Raw genomic sequence first — 13069 nt, forward strand, 5'->3', positions numbered from 1 at the left:
GAGATTGCACACCTTTGCAATAATTAATCATCAATGTCACATTTAGAGAGAAACTTAGTCAATTTCTTGACATAGCTAAAGGTTTAAACCTGAGAAAAAGTGGCGTATTTCACAACCTTCAACTTCCCCAAGCTTAGCCTTGATCGTCCTCGAGCAAGAAACAAAGAACCATAAGGAACTTAACATTTAAACAAAAACAACGATAAAGTGAATTCACTTACAAGTGGTAGCCTTATGAGTTCAACACTTCTTCCATTCGAACTAGTAGAAGATGATCTGCATCATTTTCCCTGTCTATTTGCTACAGTAGTTTGGTTCTACCAGCTGTGGTTCATGCCATGTTGGCTTCTGTTCATCCTGTTGCTTCCACAATTAATATTTTCACCTTCATGTGGTGCTTTTGAAAATCTAGGAATGATGACTTATTTGGCAAGAAAATTAGCAGGCCAGCTCAGATATATGCTGCCACAAAAATGATATTTTACAAGGATCTTTGCTTGAAGACTCTAGTTCCATGTAGGTATGGGTTTCGGCCGTATGCGTCAATTGATGTAGAGGTTGGCGCTCTCCCCTTATTAAAAAAAATGTAGGTACGGGTTCCAACAGCCACAAAACAAAACTGCAGTCAAGAGACCATCAAGTCAGGAACGCTCCAGGACTTATCAACACTCGCAGGGACGGTCATTTTCTTCGATGTGGCTTGGGAGCAGAACCAGGACCACTAACCATCTCCTGCACATACAAGTCTCCGGAAACACACATTGCTCACAACTGTTTATCTCGGTTTCCTCTACTCTGGCTTCTACAGGGAATCACATCTGCTCACTGATAACATCACACTTGCAGCAGCGGCAGCAACCCGTGACATCATGGAATCACCTGGTCATTGGGAGATCAGGCCACTATTGGCATCGATCACCAGCAATGAGGTATTCAATGCCCAGAAGATATTTCACATTAACAGGGGCCTCAACTTTAGAGCGCACCTCCAGGTGACCACCAGGCCAAGTTAGCAAGCAGGCCTTAGAATAGACTCTGTACTCTCAAGTGTCTTAGTCTTTCTCAGGATTCTAGGAAATGCCCAATGTATCGAGCTTCTTCGGCTGATGTTATAGGCTCACTTTGCCTCTCCTTTGTAAAATGTTGTTAATTAATATAACTTCTATATTATAAAAAAAGTTCCAGAAGATTAAGTTATGCACTCATAAACAGATGACACAACACGTTAGCAGTACAGGTTGCGTTGACATTTTCCACTACAGAGCCTCACATATAACTCTATAATCTTTGCTGCAGCTGCTACTACGGCTGTTTGTGTTCCGGCTCAAATGGAATTTCTAGCCAATTGTCAAAACTATAACTTGGAAAGATTACAGGGCTCAATTTTACACCATTTCTAATCCAGCTGCCTATCTAGTAGACAAGAGAGGTTGCACGAGTTGTGGGTTACAGAAGTGACTGTATGTGTGGTGTTTCAATCTGCAGTCCTACTCTGGTTCCAGACTTCCGAACAGTACAATCTGCGCTTGGGTGTTGACGACCCTGCATCTTCTCAAGCTGGGAATCTCACCTGCTAGCAATTCAGCACAACTTGATGAAGCACATCCTCATACGGCTTTTGGCTGGACCTGTTCGAAGTCAAACACCTCAAACATTAATCGCCGGACATCAGGCTTGCCATAGACGCAGTACGAGAGCCCATGTATTGCTTGCTGGACAGCTGTCGTGGAAGGATTTCTTAGCCGGCGGTTGTGTTCGAATCTGTCCTGTACAGTCTCCCCATATATAATGTAGTGGTGAAGGTGTTTGTCCCGCAAGTACCGTCCGCAGTACTTGTTCATCAACAACCTCCTATGCTTCTCTGCCAACCACCTGCCGGGTGCGTCGAGATGCTTCATGAGCAGCCTCTCTGCCAATACTAGATCCTGATCACAAAAGAGTTCAGACCTTCATTATGACTGTTGAACCCAATGAAGAGTGGCCAAACGCCAAAAACATCATTAGAGGGGCACAACAAACCTGAATCTTCTGTCCAACATATTCCAGGCGCTCGAAACAAAATCTTGGATGCTCGAACTTATACTTCGAAGGATGCATGAAGCACAACTGCAGTAAAAAAACAATACAAGTTAGCTGATTTATCCTTTATGCACAGATTATAATGGAACTGGAGAAACAAAGAAATATATCAACAATTTGAGTTACTGGACAACTAGGAAACAGGATTTGATAAGACAAATAATGTACCGACAAACATGCTTTGCATGCAGAGAGACAAGTATCATTAGAAAGGAAGACCATAAGGAAAGAAGAGAATAGTGGTGTCCAAATACCTGAAGACCAAGTCCAAGTTCTATGTTCCTTGCTTCTGTGATTTCTGGAATTTTATCATTCTTAGGCAAGGGGTATCCTAAGATATTCATGACTTTGGGTCTATTATCGAAGTCCCAAATGTTTCCTCTGAAACGATGCATGCCTGGTGGCACACATGCTCGGAAAAGCCTAGGATGAGCAAAAAGAGCATCTTCTGGTGGCTGCATTACATGCAACAGTTGACTGGATAAGGGACAAGCATTGGTGAAGGTTTCAGACAAAGAATAGGAATAGTCAATACCCGATAGGCAGCAACATCTTGCCACGTGAGTTGTCTCTTTTCAAACTCCACCGAAACATAGTCAACATCTTCTAGTTGACGGCGCAGTTTTGGCTGACAGCTCTCTTCTTCAGGGTCCATACCGAACGCCTCAAAAAGAACACGATAGACTTCAGGCATTCCAAAGCACAGATATATAGCTCCAAATAGTGCCCAGAATACAGCCCTGGAATACAAACATAAAGTTTTTACTGAAGACTACCCCATTATGTACATCAATTAACAGTACAGATAGCTGTAACAAACCAAACACTTCAGAAAATATCTCTACATGACAAAGTATCATCATGAATTTATGATTTGGTTATGTGCTCCATATTCTCATACAAAGAAATTCTGCACAGCAAGTCAATATAGAGAAGGAACACACAGCAGTACATCATAAAGAGATGGAAGAATGTATATCCGCTGGATCATGTGGGGGCAACTCGTCCATTAGCAAGGATGTAGAACACCCAAAAATGGAGATGACTTAACCGAGAAAGCCGCGGAGCATACATATAACATTAAACTACAGAGTGACCAAACAATAATGTAGCAAATATTCAGTTCCACCATTACTATTATGCTAGCACATCCAAATTAATCGAATGCACTGAATCTGTCAAGAAGATAACAAATAGTTTAACAGACCCCTACCAAACTACTCCTAGCATCACATCACCCTTGCAATTCCTAAAAAAAAAGATTGCCAAAGAAAAAGTACATAATGCAGATCAATCTCATGCAAAAACACTGATCAATAGCTAATTTACAGGTTAACATTCAGGTGTGAAACACGGTATGCTGCTATCCTAACTCACAGGTTGACATTCAGATGCAACATGTTGATTGCAAATGTGCCATGGACCATATCACTCTTCTACACTCGTGACTGATCCCAAACCACAACTATATATCTTTCTACAATTCAAATACGGAGTAGCACATTTTCAGGAAATAATGGAAAGGCTTACTTGGTGGGCGGTTCCCGGTCCTTGCGTATCATCCTATCCAAATCGTCATAAGGAAACACCAAATTATGCAGGCTGGCGGCCTTGATCCATCTGGGCAGCATCCTCTTCCCGATGAGCGCGAACACCCGCTCTCGCATCGGGCCAGGTGATTCCCTGGGGTACCTCTGCAAGAAGAACTCGGAGAAGGCGAGCTCCAGCACGAACTGGCCCAGGAACCAGAGCCTGGAGTGCCCGTTCCGCACATGCCGCGTCCGCGTGCGCTCGCTGGACGGGTCGAGGTGCTGGAAGGCGAGGTAGAGGAGGGCATCGAAGTGGCGCGCGGGGCAGTCGTCGCCGTCGCCGAGCGCCTCGGAGGGGGCGAGCGGGTAGCCGAGCGCCTGCTTGGCCTCGAGGAGGTACTCGTCCATCCAGGCGCGGTCGGCGGCGGAGAGCGGCGCGGAGGGCAGGCAGGAGGAGAGGAGCGGCAGGGACTTGAGGGAGAGCTGCGGGCTGTTGAGGAAGCGCTGGGTGAGGCGCTCGTCGTCGAGGGGGGGTTTGAGGATGAACCGGCGTGGCGGGTGCTTTTTCTTCGGGGATACGTACTTCTTCCGCTCCGCGAGTTCCCGGAGGAGCCGGCTCGGGCTGTTGGCCGGCTCGGAGGGGGAGGCCTGCGGGGGCTGGTCCGCGGTCACGGCGAGCGCGCGGACGCGGCGGCGCGTTGTGGGGAGGTGGAGCGGGAGCGGGGAGAAGGTCAGTGCCTGGAACGCCATGGCCGGCGGTGCCATGGCCAATGCGAGCTGCGGAGGTGGGGCTTTCTGGGTTTGGTGGGCGGGCTGGAGGAAGGGGGAAGAGGATAAGCGTACAACGATAGGAATGGGGCCATGGCGAGCCGTCCGTTTTGTTTTCGATGGCTCAGAATCTCAGATCTGGTGGACCGGTCCAAATGTGAGAAAATATCTTGAGCTATCCTTGGAAATGACATGGCAGCCCACGTGAGGCAGTGACAGTTCGCCAGCGGCATCTCGGAAGGAAAAAGGAAGAACCGCCGCCGCCGATCTCGCCCGCGGCCGCGGCCAGAAGGCGGTCTGGGCGCCGCCAGCTCGCACCCGCCCGTCGATGGCGAACCCGAGGAGGGCCATCGCGCTGCAAATCCACACCCAGACCCCGCCATTCCCCGCGGCCGCCGCACCCTCGCCCTCCTCGCTCCTGCACTTCCTCAAGCGGCCGGCGTCCTTCCCCTTCCTCCTCTCCCTCTTCCTCCTCCTCACTTGGATCTCCCTCCGCTTCCACCAACCCGCCCCCTCCGCCTCCCTTCGGCGTCCCGCCGTCGCCCACGACCCCCAGGCCAACCTCGTCCGCTACCCCGCCGCCCTCCACCCCACACCCATCGCCGCCGACGGACGTGGATGGCTCCTCGACCCTGTAGCCGCCGCCCGCGATGCCGGCCTCCCAGGTGAGCGCTCCCCCTTTGCCTTGCCAATTCCATGTTAGCTCGCTGCATAAGGTTGGTAACACAAAAGAGCTGGACAATGTGGTGGAAGGGATAATGTCCTGATCAATTGCGCAAACACCGTGTTACCAATTGCAGCAGTCAGGTCTGTCTAGTTCAGTTCTGTAGTAGACACTCCTCCTATGAAATTAACAGTGAAACGAAGAACTAAATGGTGTTCTGAACATGCCACTAGGAGAAATGCAGCACACACATGATGCGGTGTTCACGTGTCGCTGCAACATTGTCCAGAGCTGCTCATGGTTTGCCCTTCCAAAATATTCTTGTTAGTGAATCCTTCAGTTTTCTACCTCTGGTTTAGGGGTAGTATCCTTCCCTCCTCAATAAATTACTTTCAGAATCGTAGTTCAAGTATGTCTTAACTGTTGCTAACCTTCCGTCAGAAACCGCTTGCATTGCATTGTGCCTCTGTTCCAATTAGTTATATTGCTTACAGATATGCAATAGTATATGTTAACTAAGTGGCGGTCTCAGTTGGAGATTGTTGAGCATGATTGCTATGACAACCGGTATATGCACTATGGTTCTGCTGGAAATATACTACCTCTTTCGTTGACAGCATTGTTGGTTCATACAAGAATCCTCTGTGTTCTCTAATATATGGGGCCTGTATAGCAAACCATGACCCTTGAGATGTTTGGTGATTGGTTTGTTCCGAGTTTGTTCCATCTTTGCTGCTCTATACTGTTAAGAATATACTACACATAATAGACTGATAGATGAGTGGGTTCCTTCTTTGACAAACAATCACTGATCAAGACCTGCATTCAGAATTATCAGTTCCGATATGTCTTCTTTCGGCCGAAAGTGAGAAAAAGGTACTCCCTCCGATTCATATTAATTGACTTCAATATGGATGTATCTAGAACTAATATATGTCTAGATACATCCATATTAGAATCAATTAATATGAACCGGAGGGAGTAGAAAAAGAGAACATTGCAGTACGAATGTAGGATATGATTGATTTTTAGCTGAACAAGTTGCAGAATATTCTGCTCGACATATATTCCCTATTCTTTTGTGTTTTATTTACCTTTGTTGAGCATGCCCACAAGAAAACCTTTTATGCATAACTACTGTTTTCATACTACTTACTGGTGTGTTGCACTTTGTGAGTGTATGATTGGTGGTCAGGATGAATTTGTTCTATGCTCTCGTTACTACCTGCAACTTGGATTGTGTATCTCTACGTTCTTGTTTGCAACATTTTGCAAGTCAGACTCTCTTCATCCAAAGGAAATCCCAACCACTGGTGGTCACTTGGTAGTTGCAGAACTCCTAGCAACCTAGCATGCTTCTTTTCTCTTGGGGGCTATTGCGGGACAACATTTACACGAGAAGCAGAGCCACAATTATATTTGGAAGAAATGTATTTACTTCTATGTGATTGCTTGGAATATTGTGCTGCAGCTTAGGGAGAACACATGTAAATGGACCATAAGTCATTTTTGGGCAACCCAGCCGGACATTAACCATTTAGTGTTCAATTTGTGGTAGGTGGGGCCCTGGTTTGTCTCTCGCTACATGTAGGTGTTATCCAGCCAGGCGGTTTGCGTGGCAACCATCGTCACCATACATGCAACGAAACGTTTGTCATCTGGGGCGCAAAGACAAAATTCAGGGTAATGATCCTCTCTTTCTCATTCAGTTCCTGATAGTCAACATGTTTCTAGTGTTGATTGGGTGTTTTTTTTGGTAATCAACAGTTAGAAAATGCTGAAGTAAAAGATAAAGGATACGGAGAAGCTATAATTGCTGCTGATGAGGTGGCCATTGTTGCAAGCACAAGATCAACTGCACACGCGTTGATCAATATGGATGTGCGCCCAACCTTCTTCTTGGGATGTCAAGATACACCGATAAATCCCAACAGTTCAAACACCGACTACAAGGTCTGGAAAGATCTCTGACAGTCATATTGCTTCATCGGTCTGATGGTGGGCAGTCTTTCAAGGCTAATATGATGTGAACCATGCCTGTATATAGTTGAGGACTTGAGGTGACGCTTGCAGCTGGCTTCCCTAGTTCTCTTGTCTGAATTTTTTGGTAGCAAGGGAAGTCATGTTGTTACTAATGTTGTTTTCTCGTGCATATAATCACAAGTCATGTACTCTTTTGTCTCAGTCAGTTATACTAGTGTTCACAAATCCACCTTCTTTGTTTCAAGATTCTCAGGATAGTTCTTTCTTTGGAGGCGCAGTGTACTATTCTTCCGTTGAGCTGTTAGTTGATAGACCATTTTCCCTTTTTGTTTTTTGCGATGCGCTAACACGCAGGAGGCATGAAACGACCTCTTTGTATTGAAGAATTGTAGAATCATCATTCCTGATTCTTCACTGGACTTTACTTGCTTGGCGAAACAGTGCCACGTTTCCATGACACATTGATGTGCTTCCCAGCTTGTTCTGTGACTTGTCCCTCGCTTTGGCTTACAACTCTTTTTTTTTCGACTGTTAACGATCAACATCATACATCTGGAAGTCAGATTCGTTTTCTCACTGACGGGCTCTTGTGTGCCACAGATTCCTCAAGGGCATCTGTCAATCTTCCTCGACAATTCTTGCTACAAGATGAGATATTTTAACTAGGATATACAACTTCACTCAAAAAGGGATATTGATACTCAGCTCGACCGCAAAGCTTGCTAAGTGTGGCAGTCAATTACCTTTACAGCAAATCTTTAATACAGAAATTAATCAATATAAGATCCTCATACGGCTTATAGGTGTGGTGCTCCTCAATCCTTCAATTTAAATCAGTTTATGGGTATTCATAGTATGAAGCGAACTACTCCTACTATCAATACTCCATTTGATCCGGGAGTGGCGTTTTGGAACATGGAGCATATGCTCCCTCTATTTTGAAATGCATTTTACACATATTTTGAATTTCAAAAAAATTGAAACCAAAAATTTGCATGTAAATCTTCTCGTGCTACACGCTTACAAAGTTGTTTCATAAAAAATCGATTTATCATGTGATGTGTGTAAAAAAGACAAAACTCAGTGCTAAAAATAATGGTTTTCACAAGATAAGTTTTCTCTTTTTTATATAGACCACAAAAAATCGTGGTTTTTCGTGAAACTTGACGAACGAACATATATTATGAAGATGTACATGTTAAATTTTTTGTTAAATTTTTTCGACATTTCGAAATATGATTTTGTGGTAGAGGGTGCATACGCACCTGGGAGCCGAATTGAATTTCCGATTTGATCCATATTACTTGTCACATCCATATTAGCATATTAGAGACAAGTAATGTGGAGTAGAGGGAGTACAAAATCAATTGTATGAATGAAGGCAACACAATAGCTGTATTGTCCCACAAATCCTATGATGAAACAGAAATACGATGGCGGTCCAATTCTCTTGTACTCTACTTCAGGAATAGACAAGCAAGCCAATGAGACGGAGAGAAAAAGATCAAATACAAAGGAGAGATATCTAGCTCTCTACAGTCCTCTCATCTGATAGGTCCGCTTCATATTCCACACCATCTGATCAAATGGAGCCGGAAATCACCTCACTGATTTTGTAGAGAAAAATAATATTCCACGCCATACACGGGAACGTATAAAGAAACATATTCTCACAATCCAAGTCTCCAACGTCCAGAATAAAATACAGTACTAGCAAAAATACCAAAAAGAAAAGAAAAAAAGTGGAAATGAATCAGATGCCCCAAAACTCGAAATTAGGGAATCCCTAGTGGTAGTTCCCCACCCGGCCACCTCCCGATCCTCTTCCTCTATAAAGCCTGGTCCGCAGCATCGTCTCCGCGACACAGACGGTCGCCACTCGCCCACGCACCAGCCATTAACGCGCAGCTCGCATAACCTCGCGGTTTCTCTCAACCTCTCCGTTGCCATGGCGGACCAGCTCAGCGAGGAGCAGATTGGCGAGTTCAAGGAGGCGTTCAGCCTCTTCGACAAGGACGGCGATGGTATCCACCCCCTCTTCCCCCTTCGTTCCCTCATTTACATTAGGCGGCGATCTCCCGCGATCAGGCCGGCCGGGCCCCTGCTCGATCGATCCGGACCACACGACATCGGGGTCCCTGCCCGACCAGGCATCGTGGTTTGATCCGTATGCCTAGATCTGATTGGCGTGCCGCGGCTGTGGCGATTTTATTTTTTGATTCGATTGTCTTGGCATGTCTGCTATGGTAATTAAGGGGCCCGCCCTGCTGGGACGATTTAATCTGGCATGATTTTATCTTGTCTGAAATGACTTTTGGAACGAGGGGATGAACGGCATATGCGCATCAATTTTGCCAATTCGGTGTAGCACCTAGTTCTGTGATCTGCACCTGGTTAAGCCATGTTGTTTGAGGTACATGAACTGAAGTGCAGAATGTGATGGGGAATATGTTTTGGGGTCAATGTAAATTGGAAGAAGGGCGTTGCTGCGTGGGGTAGGTTGTTGGACATAACCTGATAATAATAATAATAGTAGAATTTTGTTTTCTTTAAACCATATTAAATTTTGAAATAACAACAATATGCCAAGGTAGTGGCCTAGTGGTCCAAGATACTGTTGTCAATTGTCCTGCTTACTATACTTTCATTTCACTGGCATCAGATTCCAAAGATTTCTCTGCTTCTAGTTACGATTGCAAAGCCAGAAACATATGCTTTAAGTCCTATCATGTCAATTTGGCAGCAGTGTCATGACGTTCTTCATGGGCTTAATGTGGGCTAATTTGTCTGTTACTAGGCTTAACACTTAAGAATAAAGTGACTATACGTAGGAGAACCTATACCTAGTCTGAACTGGTGAACCCCGGAGCATGGAATAGAATATTGAACAGAGCACTATAAGAATGGTGGACCATTCAATAATGCTATACTATCAGGCTTCTCATACAAGGGGAGGGGCGCAGGTTGTGATTTCTTTGGATAAACGGTATTGTCACATATTTGCAAAGTAAATGCTTGTGGTATACTTTCAGAGGAAAACAAAATTATATACAGCACACATCAATATTCATATTCACCAGCTCACCTATTGACTTCATTGATGTTGAATCTATAACCCAATCCTGAATAGTCATATTCAGTTTATTTAGTTGGATATTTGATCTTTTGCGGGAGTATCCTGCCAATTCTTGTAAATGCTTTGCATACTATGTTTATGTTAGCAATATCTGCAAGTTGTTTCAATGAATTTGGATACTAAGTTGGCATATGAGTAATGTCATTATAGGATTCTCAAATTTGGTTTTCTATATCAGGATGTATGCCACTTAGTGTATAATTTGTCTTGAATAATTATATAGCTTTAAAATTGCGTGGTACTCAATAAGTTGTTTATTTTTTGGAACCATTGGAAGAATAAGAGTAAAATTGGTGGCTGGGTTTGATGTGGACATGAGACTAGTGAGTATGGTCCGGTATGATAAGTTGTGGCTAAGATCTCACTTTGAGGGGAAAATAGTTTGGACGAGTTTAACCTTTTACTACTTGTGACTAACAAGGGTTTGACAGATTTTGATTCTGACCTTAAATCTTTCATTCTCTGGTGCTGGCGATTGATGTTGTGTGATGCAAGGTTATTAGATGTAAAGCCATATAGAAGTGTTGAGATTGATAATTAGGTAGTGCTCTTTTTCAACTAGAGAACAGAGAGATAACACAGTAAACACCTGCTCCTAAGTAGTCTGCTAGCCAATCTGTTTTTGCAAGCTGTTTGTTTTTTATGTAGAAATTAGCTGTTTAGAAATATTACCCGAGATCTGTCAAATGCTTTATGCATATTATTGAACCAACGCAATTAAAATGTTATGCTGTTTATTATGTAGGTTAGTCTTGGTGCTCCCTTCATTTCTGCATAACTCTTGTTTGAATCTTATTGTTCTGACTAATGGGCGAAAATAACTTTTAAGCTGGTTTTGTGTTCCTTGAATTAGAACAGTTATTGATCCTTATATGTCTTTCGAAATCTTCATACTTGTGCTATTAATTTTGTGGTCACTAAATCTGCAAGTTTGACTTTACAGGTGACAGCAGAATTATAATATTCTTTCCTATAGGTGTCTTAACATGAGCTGGTCTAATTTCTCAGGTAGCATCACCACCAAGGAGCTTGGAACCGTGATGCGTTCCCTTGGCCAGAACCCAACCGAGGCTGAGCTGCAGGACATGATCAATGAGGTGGATGCTGATGGCAATGGCACCATCGACTTCCCAGAGTTCCTGAACCTGATGGCCCGCAAGATGAAGGACACCGACTCAGAGGAGGAGCTGAAGGAGGCGTTTCGTGTTTTTGACAAGGACCAGAACGGTTTCATCTCTGCAGCTGAGCTTCGCCAGGTGATGACCAACCTCGGGGAGAAGCTCTCCGAGGAGGAGGTCGAGGAGATGGTTCGCGAGGCCGACGTCGATGGCGACGGCCAGATCAACTACGACGAGTTCGTCAAGGTCATGATGGCCAAGTGAGGAACCACCCCCTTTGAAATAACTTTTTATTTTCTTTCTCCGATAAAAAATAACGAACCGTCCAGCTTACAAGTTGCAGCTAGTATTCCATAACAATTTCTTCACCTTACTTACTCGCTGGTACTGACGCTTGTTGGCTAGGTGTAGTAGTTGCAGCTAGCACTTTCATAACATTTTCTCGGTGAGGAGAGAAGCACCAGATATTATTTTTTGTTGTTTGGGTCATGGACTCCTCCTGCACTATTTTTTTGTACTTGCAGCTGCGCTACTTCTTGTACTTGCAGCTGTGGTAGATTTGCTGGATTTTGTGTTTTCCTTCTCGTTGATTCTTCTTTCTTTCATTAAGTTTGTCGTTCAGTTTGTGACTGTTTGGACATGTTCTGTTGCTATCGCTTTCTCGTTTTTCGTTCGGTGCCCGAAACCTCCGCCGTGGCTACACCATATCGTATGCACGTGAAGTGTGTAACGTAACAATCGCTTGCGGTTGTGGACCATGTCACTGTAGACGTACGTGCCACAGGTTGCAGCATACGTCGTCGTCACGTAGACGTGCGGTATATGGTCGGTTGTCTCTGCTCTCCATCCCGATTTGATAGTAGGCTACGTGGAGCACTCTGCTGGAACCAGTGTGTCGAGCCGTGCCAATTACAGTTGTGGCTGCTTCTCATGAAGTAACCATGGTCCTGAGATTGAAGACGATGCCATCGTCTCGATGCGTGTGGTCGACTGGTCGTCATCCGGGCATCCGGCGATGCTTTGGAGCTGCTCGGGCTGCAAACAACTGGTCGGGATATGGCCTTTTCTGGCTCGAGAATATATGCCATCGCCCATCTAAACCCTTTTTTAAACAGCCTGGAAGATGCTAAACGCATCTTTTCATTCGTTTATTTATTTGTATTCGTACAAAGTGAAAGTTAGTCATAGCAACTGGCCAGGAGACCTCGGTGCTCGATCCGACTTTGGGTCATTCTTTTCGTATGTTACTTCTGGGCGTCTGCGATCTGTCCCCCTCCATGATATATACACAACACCTCTGCGATTCGATCTGCAGTATTTTTCAAATAAGAGAAGGGGCAAAGCTTATGCGCATATAACCCTGTTTGTGCAGGAGAAGGAAGCAGAGGATAGAGGAGAGGAGAGCGCCGGCCAAGAAGAAGAACGTGACGGCTGCAAAGAGTGGCCAGAAATGTACTATCCTGTAGTCCAAACCAATCGTTCACGCTCATGGGTGTGGTTGGCTCGGAATGCTTGGTCCCCGGTGGGCGGGGCATCTGAGCTATGTGTTGTATCAGTCAGTGTACTATGTATCGGGAGCTATGTACGCCCCTAGAAATGGATTTAGCTGTAAAACATCCAACAGTTCCATGCTGAGAGAAAGAAATAACAATGGATCGTTTTAGTCGATTTTGCTAATTTTATAATTTATTATGGAATGGCTTTTAAAAAAATGTTTTTTTTGAGTTTTTTCGAGACTTTATTTTTTCCAAACGCCTAAAAAGTGCTCAGAGGTCATGGAACACGTCTCAGC

The 13069-nt window shown here is 44.7% G+C and overlaps 3 protein-coding genes across 3 annotated transcripts; 2 read left to right on the top strand and 1 right to left on the bottom strand.

Annotated features, from left to right (window-relative positions):
* Positions 1–1184: 1184 nt before the first annotated feature.
* LOC124666854 (ribonuclease III domain-containing protein RNC1, chloroplastic-like) lies at positions 1185–4373 on the bottom strand. Its single transcript, XM_047204180.1, has 5 exons — positions 3610–4373; positions 2615–2819; positions 2334–2534; positions 2020–2106; positions 1185–1925 (listed from the first exon to the last, which is right to left on the bottom strand). Exons 1-5 carry the CDS (start codon positions 4371–4373, stop codon positions 1608–1610), a joined length of 1575 nt encoding a protein of 524 aa, XP_047060136.1. The 3' UTR covers positions 1185–1607.
* Positions 4374–4592: 219 nt separating this feature from the next.
* On the top strand, positions 4593–7267 carry LOC124660645. Its single transcript, XM_047198477.1, has 3 exons — positions 4593–5041; positions 6599–6723; positions 6808–7267. The coding sequence occupies exons 1-3, from the start codon at positions 4705–4707 to the stop codon at positions 7009–7011; spliced, it is 666 nt and encodes a 221-aa protein (XP_047054433.1). The 5' UTR covers positions 4593–4704; the 3' UTR covers positions 7012–7267.
* Positions 7268–8772: 1505 nt separating this feature from the next.
* On the top strand, positions 8773–12954 carry LOC124660644 (calmodulin-3-like). Its single transcript, XM_047198476.1, has 3 exons — positions 8773–9047; positions 11168–11537; positions 12650–12954. The coding sequence occupies exons 1-3, from the start codon at positions 8972–8974 to the stop codon at positions 12741–12743; spliced, it is 540 nt and encodes a 179-aa protein (XP_047054432.1). The 5' UTR covers positions 8773–8971; the 3' UTR covers positions 12744–12954.
* Positions 12955–13069: the final 115 nt, after the last annotated feature.

The sequence above is a fragment of the Lolium rigidum genome, chromosome 6 (assembly GCF_022539505.1).
Source record: "Lolium rigidum isolate FL_2022 chromosome 6, APGP_CSIRO_Lrig_0.1, whole genome shotgun sequence".
Taxonomy (NCBI): domain Eukaryota; kingdom Viridiplantae; phylum Streptophyta; class Magnoliopsida; order Poales; family Poaceae; genus Lolium; species Lolium rigidum.